Source organism: Sus scrofa, chromosome 1 (assembly GCF_000003025.6).
Source record: "Sus scrofa isolate TJ Tabasco breed Duroc chromosome 1, Sscrofa11.1, whole genome shotgun sequence".
Taxonomy (NCBI): domain Eukaryota; kingdom Metazoa; phylum Chordata; class Mammalia; order Artiodactyla; family Suidae; genus Sus; species Sus scrofa.
Window position 1 is genome coordinate 55,764,882 of NC_010443.5, and position 24,146 is coordinate 55,789,027.

The 24,146-nt window shown below is 43.3% G+C and overlaps 1 protein-coding gene across 1 annotated transcript; it reads left to right on the forward strand.

The window, feature by feature from the left end:
* C1H6orf163 (chromosome 1 C6orf163 homolog) lies at nt 746–23,746 on the forward strand. The gene is made up of 5 exons (XM_003121282.4): nt 746–1,040; nt 5,613–5,707; nt 7,270–7,377; nt 13,967–14,169; nt 22,965–23,746. Exons 1-5 carry the CDS (start codon nt 893–895, stop codon nt 23,398–23,400), a joined length of 990 nt encoding a protein of 329 aa, XP_003121330.1. The 5' UTR covers nt 746–892; the 3' UTR covers nt 23,401–23,746.

Consider the following 24,146-nt stretch of genomic DNA (forward strand, 5'->3'; position numbering starts at 1 on the left):
AACAATTTAGTTAACTGTGATTTTGAAAACCACTTAACAGAAAGTATGGTAGGTTGAATAACATCCCCTGCCCCCACACCACCCCAGAGAGCTTGGATCCTCATCCCTTGAACCTGTGAATATGTTACATTATATGGCAAAGAGACTTGACTGATGTGATTAAATTAAGGACTTTGAGATGGGGAGATTATCCTTTATTATGTTTGGGGCCTGATGTAATCATAAAGGTTCTTATAAGAGGGAGGCAACATCACCATGCAAACAGGAGGAGAAAAGGCTATGTTGATGTGAGCTCCTGGGCCAACCAATGTGAGTGGCCTCTGGAAGCTGGAAAAGACAAGGAAACAGGAACTCCCTGGAGCCTCTGAAAGGAACCAGCAGGCTGACACCTTAATTTTTGTCCCATAAGACTCATTTTGGACTTCTCACCTTCAGAACTGCAAGTGAATGAGTTTGTGTTGTTTTAAGCCACTAAATATGTGCTAGTTTGTTATAGCATCAATAGGAAACTAATACAGAAAGTATCTGGGGAATGAACAGCTGTATCATGCTCCCTTTTGTCATGATTTCTGGTTGCTTTTATGAGCAAAGCTTGTCTTACCTAGCAACAGTTGCTAGGTAAGTTAGCAATTTAATCTAGAGTCCAGGAGGGAGCAACTCCAAATTCAGTGCCCAGATCTTCTATGGCAGAGGCTTTCAGTAACTTTCTTTACCATTAGGTGCATAGCCACTACCTAATCATGGCAAATCATGTATTCCTTATAAGCCTCTAGCATCATCCTCAAACCTTGAACCTCTTCCAGCTTTCTCAAACTTCTAGCTTTTTTAAAAACTTTTTTTAATCCTAAGAGTGTTTTAACTGTACATAGTAAAAGACATCTTCAGTTTAATTATGATCGGAAATCCAAATTACACAAGCTTTGTTTGCTGTGCTGTTTGTAATAAAATAATTCCACCAGCCCCATTTGGGGAAACCTTCAAGCGGATCCATGAATACAAGCCATTTAAGACACGCTTTTACACTCACAAGGACATACTGGGTAAGTGACTTTGCTGTTTTCCTTTGTTCTAATGTTCATGGCATATATATCATTCTTCCTGTTCTGTAGACTTCTATCCGCTCTCCTGATCAAAGCTGCTTGTCCTGCAGGGTGTCTGTTTGGCATGAGAAGACTATGGGTTGAAATTGAGCTTCTCCACTTAACAGTTTTATGCCTTGGACAACTCTCAGTCTGTCTCCTTATATGTAAATAAGGATGTTAATACTTATTTTGTATGTTTGTTTTGAGGCTTTAATGAAATATTTGTACCTAGGCTAAAGCCACATAATAGTAACTGGGAGTTCTTTTCGCGTTTGCCTATACTTGGGCACCCACCATTCACCTGGGAGAGGAAGTAACTCTAAGTAACACTTAATAAATGGGTGAAAGACTATATTCTTTATTAGTAGCTGGTGACATAAAAATAGATACAGATAACATGAGAATAGGTACTATATATCCACTTCTTTTTTTTCTCTTTTAAATCTTTTTATATTAAATTTTTTGAAGTATAGTTGATTTGTCATATTTCAGGTATACAACAAATTGATTCAGTTTATATATATACATTTTTATTTTTTAGATTCTTTTCCATTATAGATTATTATAAGATACTGAATATAGTTCCCTGTGCTAAACAGTAGGTCCTTGTTGTTTCTCTGATATAAAGTAGTGTGTATTGGAGTTCCCATTGTGGCTCAGTGGTTAACGAATCTGACTAGGAACCATGAGGTTGTGGGTTCGATCCCTGGCCTTGCTCAGTGGTTTAAGGATCCAGCTTTGCCATGAGCTGTGTAGGTCGTAGACGCAGCTCAGATCCCGCATTGCTGTGGCTCTGGCATAGGCCAGCAGCTACAGCTCTGATTAGACCCCTAGCCTGGGAATCTCCATATGCCGCGGGAGCGGCCCTAGAAGATGCAAAAAAAAAAAAAAAAAAAAAAAAAAGTAGTGTGTATCTGTTAATCCCAAACTCTTAATTTATTCCTTCCCTCCGTATAAATACTTGTAATGAGCAAATCAAATTGTAATTACGGGTTTCCTTCTCTCCTTATCCCCGTCAGGTTTTTCAGTCTGACTTTAAGCCTTACAGGTGTTTCCCTAAGGACTCTCAAAATACTTGTTGGATCCTCTCCCTTTAATATGTTAAAATGGTGGTTAGATATTACTCCTGATCTTTAAAAATGTAAGAAGCTTGAGAATGGAGAGTGTTTTGAAAAAATGCTAAAATGTAGGGGGAATCAAATTGGAATCACCCTCTAAAAATATCAGTACAGAAACTGATTACTGATATTAACTTTTAGTAACTGTTTAATGTAACTTGTTAATTATGATCTGTATGTAATGATTTGACTTTTGACACCCAGAACAGTGGATATCCATTCTTGATATGCTTTTATTGATTGATCCCTTATGCCTTCTAGGATATCTGAAGTTAAACTTTAAGTGGATAAATTAAAGCAGGTTGAAATGTGTGTATAAATGCTGATGAGTGTTGCATGGGGCAGTGTACCACAGAACTTTTAAATCCTAACAGAGACTCATTGGATTTAATACTAATCCACACAGATCCACTTAACTAGAAACTTCAGAATCAGGCTTTAGCATGTGGGGTTTTTTTAATTTAAATATTTTTCATGTATTATAATAGCTTTTTATTTGGAAATAATTGAATACTAACAAGTTTTAAAAATAGAACAGAAAGGAGTTCCTGCCATGGGGTTGATGATCCAACTTGTCTCTGTGGCGGCACCAGGATTTTTTTTTTTTTCTTTGTCTTTTTAGGGCCAAACCTGCAGCATATGGAGGTTCCCAAGCTAGGGGACAAATTGGAGCTGGAGCTGTCGCCTACCCTACAGCCACAGCAACGCCAGATCCAAGCTGCATCCAAGGCATAGCTTTGCCAACGCTGGATCATTAGCCCACTGATTGGGGCCACAGATCGAACACAAATCCTCATGGATACTAGTCAGGTTCTTAATCTGTTGAGCCACAACAGAAATCCCAGAGGTGCCAGTTTTATCTCCAGCCCAGTGCAGTGGATTAAGGATCCAGCATTGCTACAGCTGTGGCATAGGTTGCAGATCGTGCCCAGTTTTGATTCCTGGCCCAGGAATTTCCATATGCCATGGGGGTGTCCGAAAAAAGAAAAAAAAAAGTAGAAGAGAGAATTCCCATCTAGCTTCTCTCATTGATATCTTACATTATGCTGGTACATCATCAAAGCCAGGAAATTGGTGATGGAGCAATACTATTAATTCAGGTGCAGACTTTATATGCACTTTTTCCTTTGGAGGTTAGTTTTATGAAATTTATCATGTATAGACTCATGTAACCATCACTGCAACCAGGACATAGAACTGTTTTGTTTTTTGTTGTTTTTTTTTTAACCACAAAGAAACTTCCTCATATTACCTCTTAATACCCCTTAACTCGAACCCCTGGCAACTGTTAATCTGTTCTCCATCACTCTAAATACAGCCATTTGAGAATGGTATATAAATAGAATCATGCAGTATGTAATGCTTTGAAATTGGCTTTTTTTCACTCAGCATAACTCCCTTGAGACCCATCCAAGTTTTTTGTTTGTTTGTTTGTTATTAGGGCCCCACTCAGGCATATAGAAGTTCCTGGACTAGAGGTCAAATCGGAGCTGCAGCTGCCAGCCACAGCCACAACAAAGCAGGATCTGAGTGGCATCTGTAACCTACACTGAGATGCTGGATCCTTATCCGACTGAATGAGGCCTGGGGTCAAACCCAAACTCTCACAGACACTGTGTCATGTCCTTAACCCACTGAGCCACAGTGGGAACTCCCCATGTTGTTCTTTATATTACTATTTTGTACCTTTTTCAGCATGTGCATTTTTAAAAAGCTATGCAGGGATCCTATTGTACAATCAGAGTGAGAACAACTAATATAAAAAACTGGGACTTAAGTATAAAAAGGTAATAGTAGCCTACATTTGTATCACATTTTTATAAATCTCAACGCATTGCAATCACATTTCTTCCTAGATCTTTCACGGTGCACAGTGAATTATCTCTGCACAGTGTTGAGCCTGTGCAGTGTATGCCCACTCCTGTCATCGTATTCACTGCCTTGTTTTTAGACTCACTGATATCTAGTAGCAAAGTCTCTTCATCAGTGCCACCAAACATATATTTTCAGTTGCTGGTAACAGAAAGACAGCTCAGACTTGACTATATATAAAAGGGAATTTCTCAACTCTTTTTCATAGAGAATCCCAAGGGGTCTGGCAGCAATCTGTCCACACTTGCTGTCATACTGAGTTGGCCTAATTGTTTACTGCTGCAGCTAGGCTTACTCCAGCAGCCGAGAAAGGAGTGGAAATGGTTCCAAACAGCTCTAATCATGTACTGCCTCCAGCTTAGAAACCTTAGAGACAAAAGAGCTATGTGCTCTTGACAGCCTTACATAAAATTCCGGAGAAGAACCTGGTTGGCCAGGCTCGGGTGTGTGCCCAACCATGGTCCCTGGAGGATGGGGATAAAGTGATGGGCCAGGCAGGTTGGGTGCTGCAGTTGACAGTCCCAGAACAGGTGAGAGAGGGGCTATCTTAAGGAAAATGGATCCTGTTACCACAGGGAGAGAAGAGGTGCTGGTCAGACAAACACATATGTCCCCAGTGTCCTATCTGTGTTTATTGCCAGTGAGGCACCATGAGAGATACAGTTTAGCCTGAGATGTGCTTTGGAATTTTAGGACATTGATCATTAAGACCTAATCACTGGAATGAGTAACAATTCCTATCTAAGATGTGAGCACTGAATGGAATAAAGGATAAGGACAGTAATGGTCTGAATTGGAGAGAAAGATCACTGTGTGTGATTTCAGTGTCCCCATACAGGACACCTCTAACAACCTACTCTGGCAGGAGAAGATGAAGAAAGCCCTGGACCCAGCTCAGTGAGCTCAGGGCTGGGCTCCCGGGCCAGCTCAGTCCCCAGTTCTCCAATATTTTGTGGTCCTCGAACTTCTTTAGGTATTTTTTTTTTTTTTTTTGGTCTAGGTGGAGAGGGCATTATTATGAGAATATTGTAATTTGAAAGTGAGAGCATTGACAGAGAAGCAGTAAACTCCTACCCCTGATCTCACTCCACAACTGAAGCAGCTAAACCTGGGAAGACCTACTCCCTAGAAAGGCATACAGTGTATTGAAGGAAGCCTTCTGCTCCCACTTTCCTGGTGGAGGTCACTGCTACCCATACCCAGAGAGGTGCTGGACCATGTGCTAATGTTGCTTGAATATTCACTCGCCATTCTGCTCTGGGGTTGTGGAAGGGGCTCCTTTCTGCCATTTTACTCCTCCAGTTGCCTCCTTGTGGACTGGGTGTGATGAAGGGAGCTGACTCCAGCCAGGGCTGCGGGTTCCCTTCTAATCAGGTGGAAAGAACTTAGTGCTTTCATTTGTATTTTTAAAGATGGACATTTCCTGAAAGGATATATTTCTTAGAGAACTCTAATAAACAACTAGATAACAGTGAAAAGGAGAGCCAAGAAACAGACTGCGCATATCTGTGACTTTTTTTTTCCCTCTCCACATACATAGATATTGGGACAGATATTCTGAATAAGGAAGAGCAGTTTCAGGAAGCTGTCCTCAAAGAACGGATTGCAAAAGCAGAAGCTGACATTTGGGCAAAGGTAAAAGAAGTTGGAGATCAACCTGAATGCATCTCTGCAGTTCTTTCACTTTGGGGTTTGTCCGAAAGAGCATAGTCAAGGCAGAACTGACTTTGAATGCTGGTATCTGTGGGCCCTTGGCCAAGGCCTTTCTTTAATGGTCTTGGCTTCTTCAAATATAAAAGAAGAACAGTAATACCACTGAAGGATGGCTGGGAGTTCAATGAAATAATGTGCAATGCCTGGCACACAGTAGGTGCTTAATGAGAAGCAGGAGCTTCCTACTATATTGCTCCAATGTGTGGATGACTCTGGCTTCCTCTATTCTCATGGATTAAACTTAAAAAAAAAAAGACCTGTTGATAATTGTTTATTAGTGCTTAATATTTAATATGTAGACCATGTATTTGTGCAGTGTGTTAATGCCCTTAAGTGCCTGTTTTTTTCTAAATCCTGCATCATAGCTGACTCCCCTTTGTTCCAAAGTCCAAGCTTGACACCTTGTCCACATGACTGCTGAGGGCCATGAGGGTGATTTGAGTGTATTGGGGCTCACAGTCAGATCCCCAGTCACTTAACCAAAGCCAAATCTCAATCCTCCAGCCCCCACTTATTCCAGAGACAGAATGCCATACATGGCTTCCTTAAGAGGATTGAGAGCCACAGTGCTAGAACACTACTTCTCAGTTTCTCTATAAATAAACATCACAGCAAAGAGTGTTGGATTTGCTGAGTATTAGTCCCAGCAAAAGCTTGGTATAAAAGTACTTTGAAAGTACAAAATGCTCCAGGGAAAGGGTAATATATATAAAAATTTTATAGTCATTTATCCTCATCAACAGTAATAACATTTAGAGTTCCTGCTGTGGCCCAGTGGGTTAGTGATCTGGCTTGTCTCTGTGGAAGTGCTGGTTCGACCCCCGCTCAGCACACTGGGTTAAGGATGCAGCATTGCTGCAGCTGTAGCGTAGGTGGCAGCTCCGGCTTGGATTCCATCCCTGACCTGGGAACTTCCCTATACTGCTGGGGCAGCTGAATAAGAAAAACAAAACAATAATAACATTTAAATTGTGAACCATTATCATATACCCTTTACAAGGAAATGCTTCTGTGTATGATGTCAATTCAATTTAAATACAAGTACACCTAATGTTCTGGGCCTTCTTGTCAAATAGGATAATGAAGCCTCTTTCTGAAGACCCTGATGCAGGGGATTGGGGATGGTACTCAGTCCCCCTTCTCAGCAATTTCTACCTTTGTGTATTTTTCCACTTCCCCATATTTTCCAGATTTCCTGTGATGAGCATACATTACTTTGATAGTCAATCAAGCAAGAAATAAAGTGCCAAAGAAAAAAAGACAACCCAGCAGACTGCAGTAAAGCTCTCTTTAGCAATTCCTGAAACAATGACACTGGCCTGGGTTGGGCTGTGTGAGGGCATCTCTGGCTGAGGCAGCCAGTTTGCTGTGGGATGTTTGCTGGAACAGAGCCAGTAATCAGGGGCCTCATGGTTGGCACTAATTGTCATTAAACATGAAAATTTGATGTATATTGATAACTAAATGAACTCTTTCTTTCAAAGGCTGATGAACGTCAGAGACAAGCAGTGAAGAAAGCCCTCGATGAAGCAAATGACATGCACAAAATGAAAATTCAGATTTTGAAAGAACATCATCAAAAAGACTTGCAGGTTTTTACAGTGGCTTGCTTATCATTTGTTTTTTATTTATTTGGATGTAGTTAAATTAGTAAAACAAAAAACAAAAAACTCTGGCAAGGGAATGGGAGAAAAAAAAAAACCCATCATATGTGCAATCTAGGTGTCTCTAGGTTGGTTGGGAGGTCCAGGGTTTTCATAGAAGAGATGCAGGCTCCATGGTAGCAGTGACCAGGTGCAGGGGAATCCCTTTGACACAGTGACGCCAACCTTCATGAGGCTCCCAGGCATGAAGGAGCCACTCCTGCCTGCCCCACCCCACATCTCTGGTCCTGGCTCTCCTGCTCTCACTGCCCTTCTTCTGGGTCCTCAAACATAAAGGACCCAAGTCCCCAAACTTCTGGGTCCCACTCTTTCCCACTTCAAAGGCTTTGCCAGAGTGTTTTTCCTGCACTTCATCAAACATCACTAGCCAAGGGAAGCCTTACCCATGGGTCAGCTCCGCCCGGCCGCCCATACACTTGGTACTTAGTCCTCTTTCACAGAAGTCACCACCCAGCACTGGTGTAAGGAAATAGATTGGAGGGTGACTTGCTGAATGTCTGATTGCCACAGGCCTGCAGCCTCCTTATGGGCATATCTGTCTTGCTACCACCTCCGTCCTGGGGCCAGCATGGTGCCTTGACTTTGTAAGTGTGAAATCAGGCGCTGAGCAGAGGAAGAAGGCTCTTCTCTCCCTCCTCCTGGACTCTCTGATTGCATCCTTTTTCCTAGATTTTCATTTACTGTGGTGCCAAGAGGTACCCTGAGTTGTTTCTCAAGTATTTTCTGCAGGAGCAGAGGTCACACACTGAGGGGAACTCTTTCTGAACTTGTTCAAATACGTGACTTTGGGTAATTAGTACACTGTGTAAACAGAGATCCAGGAGTTCATTACACAGTTCAGCACAAAATCTGCTCAAAGGAAAAGGATACAGAACTGTTGGCACATGTGGGCCACTGGAGGGACAGGACAGGAGGCCATGCAGGTGTGCTGATTCATAGGCAGAGGCTGGAGGGAAAGTGGCAGAAGTTTGGCCCCAGGTTTGGCCTAATTTCATAAGAACATAACCAACAGTTAGGGGATCATAGGCCCATTTATCCATTGTTTTGGCGATGAGCACCTGCCATTTATCAGATCTATACTAGGTGAGATTAAATGGACTGTTGTCCTCAGAAGCATGCAGGCAGGGAAAGGAGCTCCACCCCCAGGGCCCCTAAAGAGTTGGGGGAGCTCCCTGCCTGGCTCCAGTGGCCATGGCCCCTGAGGGGTTGGCTGTGGTGGTCCATGAGGTTGCGGGTTCGATCCCTGGCCTTGCTCAGTGGGTTAACGATCTGGTGTTGCTTTGAGCTGTGGTGTAGGTTGCAGACGTGGCTGGGATCCCAAGTTGCTGTGGCTCTGGCATAGGCTGGTGGCTACAGCTCCAATTCGACCCCTAGCCTGGGAATCTCCATATGCCACGAAAGCAGCCCAAGAAAATGGCAAAAAGACAAAAAAAAAAAAAAAAAAAAAATGAGGAGCATTTATAACATGTCCAGACAAGCTGCTGCTTAGCTAACGGGTACCAGGATGGATGGCTGCACTGGTTATTGAATAGTGAATCCTTCTCTATCAGTTGATAAATAGCTATTCCCCAAGCCCCCTAATACCTTCATCACCCTGGACCTCCCCTTACAAGGGGCAGCCATTTACACGGGTGTGAAGCTCTAGGATCCTGCCCAGTGTATACATTTTATTTTATTTTATTTTTATTTTATTCTTTTGGCTGTGCCTATGGCATTTGGAAGTTCCCAGGCCAGGGACTGAACCCGCACCATAGCAGTAACAACACCAGATTCTTAACCAGCTGAGCCATTAGGGAACTCCCCAGAGGATACACATTGTAAATATCACTCGTGGCATTAGGTTGTGACGGTGAAAGGGTAACTTAGATATGATGCCTCTTTCTAGGAGCTCACATCCTAGTCTTGCTGTAAGTAATCTGATTGTACCCCATAGAGTCTTTGCGTAGAGTTGATACACATACTGTTAAAATAGAAGAAGTACCAAGAAAATGTAAAGGGAAAAGTTAGAGGGAGGTTGACCTTTCTAAATTATTCTAAAAAAGTCTTGGTGACTCTTTTTTGTATAATGAAGGAATGATTTGTCTAAGAGGGACATGCAGGCTTGTTTCAGTTGTCAGATACCTGGACATGGACATACTGCTTCTCAGTGGGTGTCTCTGAACCACCTGCTTTAGAGGCTACTTGCCTGCAGATTCCTAGGCCCCACTTGCCTTACAGAGTCACCGCCAGTGTTTTTAACCAGCAGCCCATGTGATTTTCACACATAAATAAAATTTGAGATTATTGGAGTTCCCGTCGTGGTGCAGTGGAAATGAATCCGACTAGGAACCATGAGGTACGGGTTCAATCCCTGGCCTTGCTCAGTGGGTTAAGGATCTGTCATTGCCGTGAGCTGTGGTGTAGGTCGCAGATGCAACTTGGATCTGGTGTTGCTGTGGCTGTGGTGTAGGCTGTCAGATGTAGTTTGGATTAGACCCCTAGCCTCTGAACCTCCATATGCTGCGGATGCGGCCCTAAAAAGCAAAAAAAAAAAAAAAAAAAAAAAATTGAGATTATCAATATAGAGAGCAGAAAACCAAACCCTCCTAGAAGCAAACAGCATTACATTCTGATGCACAGAGATCACCAGGTATTACTCTTCTGTGATGTTAAGAATTTGGGATAAGAAGTTCCCGTTGTGGCTCAGTAGTTAACGAATCCAACTAGGAACCATGAGGTTGCAGGTTCGATCCTGGCCCTGCTCAGTGGGTTAAGGAACTGGCGTTGCCATGAACTGTGGTGTAGGTCACAGACACAGCTCGGATCTGGTGTTGCTGTGGCTCTGGCGTAGGCCGGGGCTACAGCTCCAACTAGACCTTTAGCCTGGGAACCTCCATGTGCCACGATTGTGGCCCTAAAAAAAGGACAAAAGACAAAAATAAATAAATAAATAAAGTAAATGACAAAATGGAAGCTAAGGGAAAACGAGAGTAGGAAGTATAATGAAGTCAGATGTGATCTAAAACTTAAAAATAAGAGTTTCTGTTGTGGCTTAGCAGGTTAAGAACCTGACATGGTGTCTGTGAGGATGTGGGTTTGATCACTGACCTTACTCAGTGGGTTAAGGATCTAGCATAGGTCACAGATGCAGCTCAGATCCTGAGTCGCTGTGGCTGTGGTGCCGGGCTGCAGCTTCGATTCAACCCCCTAGCCTGAGAACTTCCATATGCCACGGGTCTGGCCCTAAGAAGAAGAAAAAAAAAAAGAAAAAGAAGAAAATTTTAAAATGTATGTATGCCACAAGGTCTTGTGCCGTTAGCAAAGCTGGGCCTTGAGCTTTTTGGCAGTCAGTGCAAAGAGGAAAATGCCACAAATCACCATGTCCATAAGGTCACAAATCAGGTACTCAGGGGGCTCAGATCTTCCCACGTGTGATGCCTGAGAGAAATGTCTCCCGAGGGAGACACTGTGTAATAAATGTCCGCCTAGCATCTGCATAGTAAAGATAATGGATTTCATGAGGCTGTCTTTTATCTCAAAATAGGGGTCAATTCGCTCCAGATGCATTTCAGGAAAAGTAATTTAACTGGAAGACGTTCCATTGAATAAGAACACTGCCAAACAGTAGCTCATTGAATTCTTTTTGTAGCTTTACATATGTATTAGACATGCCATGTGAGCCAATAAAATGATTTAGCTTTTACTAAGTCATTGTGTTAAAAGGGGCCAGGGTTTAATTCTCTGAATCCTAGTTCAGGACCCAGTCAAAATAAAGGGCAGGGGTGTCATTTTTCAATTCCCGAGATTCAAATAGAAATGTATCATGATAACATTTCATCTATCTAAGGCTCAGCCATTTGGCAATCTCAGTTACTGAAAATATACTAGACAACTCAGAGATAATCCCTAAGAAGTGAAAATGGTGAATGATGGCCTCTGACTACGAGCTAGAGGCTCAGGCTCATTACTCAGAGCAGAACCTCTCCAGTCCCTGCTCAGTGCTTGTCTCTGGGAGACAAGCAGGGCGGGGTGAGGCGTGGGGGGAGGCAGTGAGTCAGGAACAGAGGGGACTCCACTGTACTGTTTTATAAGACTCACAGTCTGATGAATCTCTGGAAAGACCCCAACATCACAGCCAGCAGAGAATCCTGCTTTCTCTTCCTAGTATTTCTACTGATTCACTCTAAAATAACTTAGTTTCTGTTTTTTTGTTTTTGTTTTTGCTACACCTGCAGCATGTGAAAGTTCCCAGGCCAGGGATCAAACCTGTGCCACAGCAGTGACCTGAGCTGCTGCACTGATAACAGCAGATCCTTAACCCAGTGTTCCTCAAGGGAACTCCAGAAATAACTTAGTTTCTTTATGTTCTCTCCTTATCCATAGAGATACCCATTTACTTTTTTTTTTTTTTTTCCTAGGGCCACACCTGCGGCATATGGAGGTTCCCAGGCTAGGGGTCTAATCAAAGCTATAGCTGCCGGACTTCACCAGAGCCACAGAAACACAGGCTCCGAGCTGCACCTGCGACCTACACTACAGCTCACAGCAACACCGGATCCTTAACCCACTGAGCGAGGCCAGGGATCAAACCCACAACCCCATGGTTCCTAGTCGGATTCGTTAATCACTGAGCCATGACAGAAACTCCCCATTCGCTTTTAAATGAAAGTCTTGAAACTCCCATATGGAATTAATTGCCTCTCCCTTCTGGCCTGCATTCCTGTTTAAACACTGGTTGCAGGATGAGGTTTTAGTCTCCTCTGCAAGGCAGTGAGTCCTGAGGACAGGGCATCCAACCTCCTATTGTCTCGTTGGGCCCAGTGCTACACTGTGCAATCAGTGGCGTTTCCAGGGAGAAAAGGCTTTTCTTGGAAGCCTGTTTCCCTCATAAGGTTTGACAAGTGCCTCTTCTCTTTACGTGGCTGAAGGCACCACTGGTCCTACCCTGGAGCAGTGGAGCCCATGTTCCTGTCTCCTCCATGCCAAGGAGGCTGGAACAGTTGAGAAGGACAGTAGGGACTCGTGGGTGGGCTGCTGTGACTGCCTCCTGGGCCCTTTCTTGCTGCCTGAGTTTGGAGCTTTCCTAGCCTGGAAACCCTCAGAATCACTGTCTCTGCTATTTTCCAGGACTGACTCCTGTCTCTATCTCTAATCGTGGATAAGGATGATAGGGCACAGCAGAATGTTTGGACAGTCAAGAAAAATATATCCATAACCCAATTACTTTTTCTTTTTGCTTTCTTTTCTTTTTTCTTTCTTTCTTTCTTTCTTTCTTTCTTTCTTTCTTTCTTTCTTTCTTTCTGGCCGCTCATGAGGCATATGGAGGTTCCCAGGCTAGGGGATCTAATCGTAGCAGCTGGCCTACACCACAGCCACAGCAACACAGGATCCAAGCCATGTCTGCAACCTAAACCACAACTTATGGCAACACCAGATCCTTAACCCACTGAGTGAGGCCAGGGATCGAACCCGCAGCCTCATGGTTCCTAGTCAGATTCGAGTCCACTGCGCCACGACGGGAACTCAACCCAATTACTTTTCTTTTTGCATGTTCCTTTTCAATATTGTCTATATACATACTTATGCTTTTTAGTTTGTTTCTGGTTTTACCTAGCATCATTATAATGAAGCTTTTGCATAGAGTACACACTTTTTCCCATTTTCAATAACCACATAATATTCCATGATATGGATATTCCATTCTGAGTTGTGGGGGTTTTTTTGCAATTTTTTTGTATCCCTTTACTTTAAAAAATTATTTTTTAATTGAATGAAAGCTTCTTTAAATTCTATAGTGCTTTACAATTTTTTCAAGTTTCATACACATAATTTCATAATATTCCACAATAACCCTTTCTCTCCCCTACCTCTATCGTACCCCTCCCCCTTCCTTCTCTTCACTGGTAACCACTAATTTGATCTATCTGTGAGTCTGCTTCTTTTTTTTGACCATGCCCAGGACATGGAAAATACCAACCAGGGAACCTGCACCACAGCATGAGCTAAGCCACTGCAGTGACAATGCCAGATCCCTAACCTGCTGCACTACAAGGGAAACCTTGCTTCATTTTTATATACTCTTATTTGTATTTATTTATTTATTTTTGCTTTTTAGGGCCACACCTACGGCATACAGAAGTTCCCAGGTAATGGGTCTAATCAGAGTTACAGCTGCCAGTCACAGCCACAGACACAGCCATGCCAGATCCGAGCTGTGTCTGTGACCTACACCATAGCTCAGGGCGGTACCGGATCCTTAACCCACTGACGGAGGCCAACCTCATTGTTCCTAGTTGGGTTCATTTCCGCTGCACCACAAAGGGAACTCTTATTTATTTATTTTTAAAAATAAATTTTATTGGAGTATAATTGACTTACGAAATTGTGCTAGTTTCAGGTGATACACTTGTTTTAAATCATCAGCTCTCACTGGTGCACATTCCATCGGGTAGAAGAATCATGACTGGAATAACTTCTTAATGTTCTTTTTTAAACATCAAACCTGTAACATCTAAACCTAGTATTCCTGTTGCTTAAGGACATGGCAGCTAAAACCAAGATCGAGTTGCATCAAAACATGGAGGACGAGCTGCAGCGCGAGCGCCTGGCCGCCGAGCAGCGCATGGTCCACAGGATCCAGAGGGTCATGATGGAGTGCCACCGCGAGAAGGTCCAGGCCGTGGAGGAAGCCCGGGCAGAGGAGAGGCGCAAGGCTCAGGAGGCCATCCAGGCCCAGAGGAGGTACCCAGGGGGCACCCCTGCAAAGCGACATCTTACTTCTCAAAATCAACTTGGGGAGATGCACGAGGCTGAGGCACATAGGGGATCATCCCCAGTCTCTATGTTTTTGCATTTTTATTATGGAATGTGTCAAACATAGACCACAATGTATAATATTACTGCAGAATGTGGGGGTGGGGGTGAAGTTCTCACCATGGCGCAGTGGGTTAAGAATCCAACTGCAGCGGCTCAGGTCGCCGTGGAAGGCAGATTCCATCCCCAGCCTGGTGCAGTGGGTTACAGGATCCAGCATAGGTCTCAGCTCCAGCTGGGATTCAGTTCCTGGCCCAGGAAATGACTGTTAGCGCAGTCATTAAAAAAAAAAAAAAAATGGATTTCCCATTGTGGCTCAGTGGTTAACGAATCCGACTAGGAACCATGAGGTTGCAGGTTCGATCCTTGGCCTTGCTCAGTGGGTTAAGGATCCAGCGTTGCCGTGAGCTGTGGTGTAGGTCACAGACAAAATACAAAAAAAAAAAAAAAAAAAAAGGCTCTGTGTGTGTATGGGTATATGAGTGTGTGTATGGATGAAAGAAAAATAACAACATGAATGCTCAAGGCCCTACCAGAGGTTGGAAGGAATTAAAAACTGCTGACGATTCTGAAGCCCCATGTGTTCTTCCTCAATCACATTTCCTACCTCTCTTCGGGTGTAACTACTGTCCTAAAAATTGTCTTTCATTCTGTATCTCCAGTTTTAGGTGAGGAGAGGGAGTCAGCCCATATTGTACACTATCATGGATGTGTTACTTTTGGTCTTTTTCTTATTATACAAGTCATAATTCTGTTAATGAAGCTGACATTAGGGAATTATAGCTTGAGCAAAAACTGCTAAGTCTCAACTCACTGCTTCCTACCCTCTCCCTGTCTCCCAGGGACCATCATTTAAAGAATGGGGTCTGGAGTTCCTATCCATCCGACTAGGAACCATGAGGTTGCGGGTTTGATCCCTGGCCTTGCTCAGTGGGTTAAGGATCTGGCATTGCTGTGAGCTGTGGTGTAGGTCGCAGATGCGGCTCGGATCCTGAGTTGCTGCAGCTCTGGCGTAGGCTGGCGGCTACAACAATGATTAGACCCCTAGCCTGGGAATCTCCACATGCCACGGGAGCGGCCCAAGAAATGGCAAAAAACAAAAAAAAAAAAAAAAGAATGGGTCTGTATCCTTCCATGCCCTTTTGATGTATTTACAGCCTTCTACGTGTGCATTGTCTCAAATAATTTTTACATAAATCGGATCATATATACATGTGTGAAAAATACCAGAGTAACCATTTTATACATGTAATGAACATTTGATGGAATTGACCCATTTAGTAGAACAGCAGTCAGGAGCCTTAGTGATTATCAGGACCAAGAGAAAAACCTCACTTTCTAGGTGTTCAGTGACTGCACAAGCAGCAGATTTAAGATAGAAAGCTCTATGTTTGGCCTCCTAGTCCAGGACTTGTCTCTTGCTTTGCTTCTTGAGTTAACAACTCTGTATATAATCAGTGGGTAAAACTGTCCTCGTTCGAACTGTTTAGGACAGGCCCAAAAGTAAAATCCTGGGGAGTTCCTGTTGTGGCTCAGCGGTACAAAACCCAACTGGTATCCATGAAGATGCAGGTTTGATCCCTGGCCTCGCTCAGTAGGTTATGGATCTGGCATTGCCATGAGCTGTGGGGCAGGTCGCAGACTCAGCTCAGATCTGGCATTGCTGTGTCTGTGGCTAAGGCCTGCAGCTGCAGCTCTGATTCGACCCCTAGCCTGGAAACTTCCGTATGCTGCACCTGCAGCCCTAAAAAGCCAAAAAAAAAAAAAAAAAAAAGGTAAAATCCTGTAAGAGATACAAATAAATAAGGATGAAGGCTGCAGCTGTGGCTCTTTAGGCAGGACTTCCTTTGTTACATAGGCTGTATGTCCTTGTGAGCTAGAGGAGGAAGTTAGGGAAGGCAGTAACCCCTGAGTGATTTATGGTCCAAAGCAGTGGAAGGTGGTTCTTCTTCCCTCTGCTCCCCACCTTCCATCTGCAGCACTCTGTCTGTCCTCTCCTCACATGCACCTGCAGCCTCCTGCTCCCTCCTTCACTCTTTTGTTTCTGTCCCCTTTGGTCCTTTCCTCCATGGTGTTCAAAAGGAAGATTTTTCAATGGCCATCTTTCACTGAACCAGTTGACTAAATATTAGGGAACTGCCATGCCTGTTATTTAAGTGTCTCCATCCAGAATGTCTCTTTTGTTCATTGATGAGTCCCTGGAAGAGACCCTGGCACGTTGTGGGCATTGTTGGTTTTTAGGTTTTTTTGCCTCTCCCATGGCATGCAGAATTTCCCAAGCCAGGGATCAAACCCACGCCACAGCAGTGACAATCCCAGATCCTTAACCTGCTAAACCACTAGGGAACATCAGGCATTCTTTAAATAGTTATCAAAAGGTTCAAATTTGACCCAGTCAGCTGAACCCACCCTGCAGCACACCAGGTCTTATTTCTAGACATTGCTAAATTCCAGTGTTCTTTAGAGCATTTGCAGAAACTAGCATATGGAGGAGGAGCACTGTTTAGAATTCCACTGTGGATCTCTTGTTTGGCTATAAACTTTTACTCAAGACTTCAGGATTCAGAACGTTGACATGACAAGTTTGTTAAATGCACAGAAAACCTTTTTTTTTTTTTTTGTGGATTGAGGTGTTTAAATTCCAAACAGACTATCTAGGAGACGCTGTGCTCTTTCTCTTAAAGTAAAGAAAGTCTCTTTCTTTCTTAAAAAAGAAAAAAGAAATAAACATCTTTGCTTGGAAAGGTGCTGAGTGTTTTCTAGCCCCAGGCTGAAGGGAATGCTCAGGAATATGTGTGGTCACGGGTGTACCTCCTGAGGTCAGCCACCCTTTACTCCACACCAGCACACACAAGGGCCCTTGGTGTGCTTCTCATTGCATCCTCACACCCCTGCCTGGGGGAGTTCAGGCATCCTCCATATCGTCAAATGAACACTTTGAATCTTAGAGTCTAAGCAACTTCCCAAGGACACGTGGAAAGGAAGTGACAGGGTCCAGCTGGAACTCTGGTCTGTTTGATGCCCAAGCCTGTGACTTTCCATTCTGCTACCCTGCTCACTTCACCAGAGCTCATCCAGTGCCTTCTGGGGATGTGGTCCTGAGCTGGGGCACAGAGGAATAAGGCCCTTTCCTCAACATCATGTGAAGTATCTGAAGCATGGCTGCCCCATGTGAGCAAGCCTAGAGTGACGTGTATAAGGAACTCATGGGTGCTGGAGGAATTCTCAGCCCTGGAAAGATTAAGCAAAGAGTGTGGGGCTGTGTGGCAAGGTGGGTTTCTTGGAGGAAATTAGTCCTGGTTGGGCCTTAGAGAGCGAGGAGGAGGGCCCATTTGTAGAAGACTGAAAGGAGAGGGGACAGCATGAGCAGACACATGGAGGGAAGAGGTGGGGGGCAGGTGGGGAGGGTAGTTAATGAGAGGGAGCCTGGGGAAGGTTGAGAGTATTAATACCCCAGAGATATAAACTCACTGCTGGAGGTGGGCCTCTGGAGATACACCCCAACCCCATCCCCTGCCTACCTGTACGATGCTACAGCCCCAGCTTGGGTATAATAGGCTTCTTCTACAGAGCAGGTGCAATAGGCTCGCAGTGTCTCAGGCAGAACATCAGAATCCATTTTCCTTATAAACACAATGCTGATGGCTGATTAAAATAGTGCTGAGAGAGCCCTGTAGTTCAAGAGAAAAATGGATCAATAGCTCATTGTGGGCTCACCCAGCAAATGCTCTATATTCAGTGTTGCTCCAGATATTTGATATGCAAATAAATTTGGGGAACAGATCCCTTCATAATTAGGAATTGCCTATGAAGAAATGAAGCATTGGTTTTTACTGTACCAACACTGGAAAAATAACTGGGAGAAGTTGGAATGGACATTCCAAAAAATACTCCATCCTTTTGTTACCAGTCCAAACTGAGTCCGCTTGCCCCCTACCCAGTAAAGCCAATCCACTGACTCTGGGTCGTGGTGAAGGAAAGTGCAGGTGTTTTGCAGGGCGTCAAGCAAGAAGTCTCGATAGCTAGTGCTTGAAAGGCCCATACTCCCCAAAGGCTTTCAGGGAAAGGTTCTTTAAAGACAGGGTGATCATAGATGTGATAAATTCATTTGAGTAATAAAAAAATGTAAATAAAAAAAAATAATGAGCTCCTGTCGTGGCGCAGTGGTTAACGAATCCGACCAGGAACCATGAGGTTGTGGGTTCGATCCCTGGCCATGCTCAGTGGGTTAAAGATCTGGCGTTGCCGTGAGCTGTAGTGTAGGTGGCAGACGCAGGTGGTGTCCTGCGTTGCTGTGGCTCTGGCGTAGGCTGGTGGCTACAGCTCCGATTGATTTGACCCCTAGCCTGGGAATCTCCATATGCCGTGGGAAGCGACCCTCGAAAAGGCAAAAAGACAAAAAAAAAAAAGGAAAAAAAATTTAATAAAATAAAATAAAGACAGGGTGAGCGAGGGGGGTGGGGTTGTGAGGAATGTGATCAGCTCGAGGACAGTCTTCTGATTGGCTGGTGGTGAGGAACTGGGAGTCACCATCATCAACCTTCTGGTTCCATCTGGTCTGAGGTCTTTGTGCTTGTGGGCAGCATACAGTTAATTTTTCGACCTGGTGGGGGTTTCAGCATCTGCAGGACAGCTCAAAGGACATGGCTCAGAATATTATCTATAGCCCTAAAGGGGACCTAAAGGTCCTTGTCTTTGTTTAATGGCTAAAGTATTATTATTTTGTCTTGCTTGACTGTTTCACTCTGCATTTTCTCACTTCTCTGGTTAAATTTACTCTTTGAAACTTGGGGAAGGCTTAGGAGGCTAAAGTTTTTCTACAGATAAGAGTCAGGCAAAGGATATGTGGGGGGTCTGCTCAAGGAGGGCCCCATAGGGTCCTGCTCAGCTACATTTTCAGCAAGAACAGATTTTGGTAGTAAGAAGTTTAAAGGGTGAGAGCTAGTGTTATCTGAGCTACACTTTGAGCAGATGTACTTGAGATCAGCTCCAGTGGAGCCTTCTATTCAGCCGCATAGCTGGACACCTCCTCTGTGTGGGTCCAGAGAAAGCCAAGGAGACCTGCTTATGATGGAGCCGTGGTTCTGGAGAAAGGGTATAGTTACTTTCTTGGGGATTCAAGGCTGGCTCAAGGAAACTCCTTCTAGTTCCTTCTGCTCTAAGCCCCCTGGCCTCTGATGATCATCTACACAATCTCACCAACATCTTGAGGGTTTTATAAAACATCAGACTGAATCCTGAGGCTGTGCATAGATGCACCTTCTGAACCCTGTCTATGCCTCTATTCTTCTGTGACCCAGGCTAAGAATCAGGAAGTTGGTTTTGATTCTTCTTCTTTCTACAGCCCCTAAATCCACCAATAATGAATTCTGGCACCTGTGACTTTGCAATATTTCTATGATTCTTCCCTTTCTCTCCCTCTTTTTATCCCTTTCTCTTTCATCATTAATTTAGACCCCAATCATTTATACTCACTATTGCGAAACAGTACGAATTGGTTTCTACTTCATCCAACTCAGATTTGATTTACCTGATATTATCAGAATAATGATTCTAAAATGTTATTTTCATTGTGTTGCCCTCCTGATGAAAAATGTATAGTGATCTCTCATACTATTGAAGCAGGTCATGTTTTCTGTTGAAGGGCAGAAACTCTCCCATTTGCTCAATAACTACATCTCTCTAAGCCTCATTTTTCCTCACCTGCTGCATGGAAATAATGAACATAAACAAATAAAAATAGTGCTGGCTTCCGTGGGTGAAAATTAAATGAGATAGAGTGCATGTAAAATGCTTAGCACCGTCCCTGGGACCCAATAAGTGCTCAGTAAATGTTAATGCTTGTTATTGATGATGGACATACCCCAGTTGGTGGGAAAAGGATTGAGGAAAATGGCATAGCAGCTAGAGAAGCAAAGGATAGATGATGTTTACCTCCAGGTTGGGGAAGTCTGTCAGGTTTGAAAGTCAAGTTGAAGGAATCTGAGGCAGTGAGAGATTTGCATCTTGGAGGACAGAAGCTGGGGTCGGAGGTGGTGAGTCTTGGAAAGAATTGTATTAGACTAGGAGGCAGAGAGGGGAGGGTTTTTAGTAACAACTATAAATACTAGAATTCATCATTTGTAGGTTTTTTTAAATTCTTCAGTCTCGAGAGGTTCTGTTCAAGCTAGGTAATGAGAGACATCCACCAGAGGTGTATCCCAGTGGCCAAGAACCTTTGCCCTGGACTCAGACTGTCCGCATTACAGTGCTTATTTTGCCACTTTTTTTCATTAAATGAAATTGAGCAAGTTACTTGACCTCTCTGAACCTCAGTTTCCACATCTGTAAAATAGGCCTAATAACAGAACTGCCTCTTAGACTTGTTTGAGGAATCATTGAATACTCATCAACCTGCAGGGCACATGGTGAGAATTTACTGTGATTGGCTGCTATAAATTAATTTATTGATAAACAGAGGCCTGTAAATTCATTTAACGAGGGTTCTCAAAATGTGATACCAGGACCTCTCAGAGTCCCTGAGACCCTTTCAGGGGTCCCCAAGGTCAAAGCTGTGTTTTTCTTCTTTTTTCTTTGTAGATCCACATCTTTGGCATATGGACATTCCTGGGCTAGGGGTTAAATCAGAGCTGCAGCTGTGGTCTACACCACTGCCATAGCAACACTGGATCTTAGCGATATCTGTGACCTACACCAGATCCTTGACTCATTGATTGAGGCCAGAGATCAAACCTGCATCCTTGTGGAGACTACATCAGGTCTTTATCCTGCTAAGCCACAATGGGAACTCCTTTTTTCTTTTTTTTTTTTAATTTTATTTAATTTTTGCTTTATATTGGAGTATAGTTGATTTACAATGTTGTGTTAGTTTTAGGTATAGGGCAGAGTGATTCAGTTATACATATACATATATCCATTCTTCTTCAGATCTTTTTCCCAGATAGGCTTTTATGTAATATTAAGTAGAGTTTCCTGTGTTATACACTGGGTCTTTATTGATTATTGATTGTATATATAGAAGTGTACATGTGGTTTTTTGCCTTTTTAGGGCCACACCTGAGGCACATGGAGGTTCCCAAGCTAGGGGGTCCAATGGGAGCTGTAGCCACCAGCCTATACCACAGCCACAACAATATGGGATCCAAGCCACATCTTCAACCTACACCACAGCTCACGGCAATGCCGGATCCTTAACCCGCTGAGCAAGGCCAGGGATCAAACCTGAGTCCTCATGGATATCAGTCAGGTTTGTTAACTGCTGAGCCACGATGGGAACTCCTAGTAGAGTATACGTATTAAAAGTTATTTTCTTGGAATTCCCATCATGGCACAGTGGTTAATGAATCTGACTAGGAACCATGAGGTTGCAGGTTCGGTCCCTGGCCTTGCTCAGTGGGTTAAGGATCTGGCGTTGCCGTGAACTGTGGTGTAGGTCGCAGACACAGCTCAGATCCCACGTTGCTGTGGCTCTGGTGTAGGCCAGTGGCTACAGCTCCAATTGGACCCCTAGCCTGGGAACCTCCATATGCCGCAGGGGCGGCCCTAGAAAAGGCAAAAAGACAAAAAAAAAAAAAGTTATTTTCTAAATAATACTAAGATGTGAGTTGCCTTTCTACTTTCATTATCTCATGAGTATATTGTAGTGTTTTCCAGGGTTTTATGATGAGTGATATCTGAAGAGATTGAAACAATATGAAAATCTAGCTTTTTTTCCCCTAGCCAGACAATAGTTTTGCCCCAAAAGTAAAACAATGCCACTTTTCTCACCAAAAAAAAATTTTTTTTTTTTTTGTCTTTTTAGGGCTGCAACTGTGGCACATGGATGTTCCCAGGTTAGGGGTCGAATCGGATCTATAGCCACTGGCCTACACCACACCCATAGCAATGTCAGATCCGAGCCATGCTGTGACCTATACCACAGCTCATGGCCATGCCAGATCTCTGACCTACTGAGCAAAGCCAGGGATAGAACCCACATCCTTATGGTTGTTAGTCGAATTCGTTTACACTGAGCTACAACAGGAATTCCCGGAAATTTTTTTTTCATGTAGAACATATATTTTTCATACAAGGTAGGTTTTATATGTTGACATTTCATGGATTTCTTGATACTTCACATGAATTTATCAATGTTTCTTAAATGTTTGACTCTTCTAAAACTGTTAGGGTCACTAGATATAACCCATATAAACAAAAGTTCTTTGAGTTTCTTGGTCATTTTAAGAGCAAAAAGTGGTCTTGAGACCAAAAAGGTTGAGATGGCTATCCTAGAGTATTGCTCAGATGGAATCAAGATTTGGAGCTAAATTCGACCTGTGAGTAAGTCTCCTCCCCTTGGGCTAAAGGTAAGTAGCTGGGTTGATAGAAATACTTCCTCTAGGGCTTTGGAACTCTGACCCTACTTCTTCATTTTTAGAACTCTGCCTCCTTATGTTTCTGACCATGGTAGACTCAGGTCCCTAAAGTTAGTATTGGGCACTAGACTAGTGGCCTCGCCCTAGCCCGCAGTGGAAAAGTCTGGGTGCTCCTTCCCTGTGCTGAAAAAATGTTTTTTGATTAACATCTAATGCAAAAGCTCCTCTCTGTCAGCCTGTCTTGGACCTGGTGACTCATGCAAACAATGCCATAGTTCCTTCTACTTCTGTGGTGAAAGACCACATCTTTTTGTCTCTTGTGGTTAATCCATCTAACTATTGATATTAAACCCATATTCTTTTTTGTAGAGAGGCCATGGAAGAACTTTTGAGTGCTGGTGTCACAGTTATGAAGGATCAGAAGAAGACTGTGAGCCAAATGATAAAGGAAAAAGAACATGAAATAAACATCTACTATAGCATGGCTCAGCGGCAGAAGCAGGAAGAGGTTCAGGAAGTGCTTCAAGAAGCTGAGAAGACACACCAGGCCAAGCTTGGGAATGTGATGGATAAACTGGTTAACACTCAGGGGGAGCTGCTGACCATAGCGAAGCAACTGGGAATTATGACAAATTGGAAAGATTTCCTGGAGGAGGAGTTACAAGAAACGAGGGCAGCATTTCAAAAATACATCAATTACACATTTCCTAAGCTCTCACCAGGACAGGCAGATTTCATTCTGCCAGAAAGAAAGAAAACACCTTCTAATCTTATTATTCAGGAGAACGAAACGACTCTTAATTAGAAGCCTTCATCTGAAATTTTACTACAAAAGCCATTGTTCTAAAGACTAAATAAATTCACTCAAAACCATTTATGGACCCCTGGTTATATGCAGGGTACTATTGAGCTGTACGCATCTGAATGGAAAACCAGAACATTCAAAAGCACATTCCAGGCTACAAGGAGTTCTCAGACTAACTGAGGAGGGATAACAGTGAGAGGGGTCAAAACTGATCAGGAGGGGAAGAAATTTCTTGGAAGAAGTCTAGAGGAACTTCTATATCTGGCTTTACTCATGTTTACATCAGATGTGTAACTATTTTAATACCTATTGCAGTTAAAGCCAAGTAAAGAGACTTGTGCTCAAATTGTTCCATGGTTGGAGGGGTGTGCCGATTTCCAGTACTTACAGTAATCCAATCTGGAGATTATTATTTGGTGAACTGCAACAGCATTGCAGGGGGAAAAAACAAAAGCACTATTTCTCAAATTCAATAGGATAAAGCTTAAATCCTGGGAACCCTATATAAAAAATAATTCAGAAAGAACTCACTTATATTTGCCATTCATGAGAGAAAAATACATCTTTAGAGGTCAATTCCCTGCCTTTATGTTTATACCCAAGCCCAGGAGTGCTCTGAACTCATCTCTTTTGGGTCAGAATGCAGAAAAGCATTAGGTACCCCAATGCTTGGGATCAACACATGTCAGCATCTACTAACTAAAATGGAAAAGAATCCAGGCCATAAAGTCTTCTCAAAAAAAAAA

Coding starts and splice junctions, on each gene's coding strand:
- C1H6orf163 (XM_003121282.4), top strand. CDS start 893: ATGATCGGAAATCCAAATTACACAAGCTTTGTTTGCTGTGCTGTTTGT. Junction 7,378..13,966: donor ATCATCAAAAAGACTTGCAG/GTTTTTACAGTG, acceptor CTGTTGCTTAAG/GACATGGCAGCTAAAACCAA. Junction 14,170..22,964: donor GCCATCCAGGCCCAGAGGAG/GTACCCAGGGGG, acceptor TCTTTTTTGTAG/AGAGGCCATGGAAGAACTTT.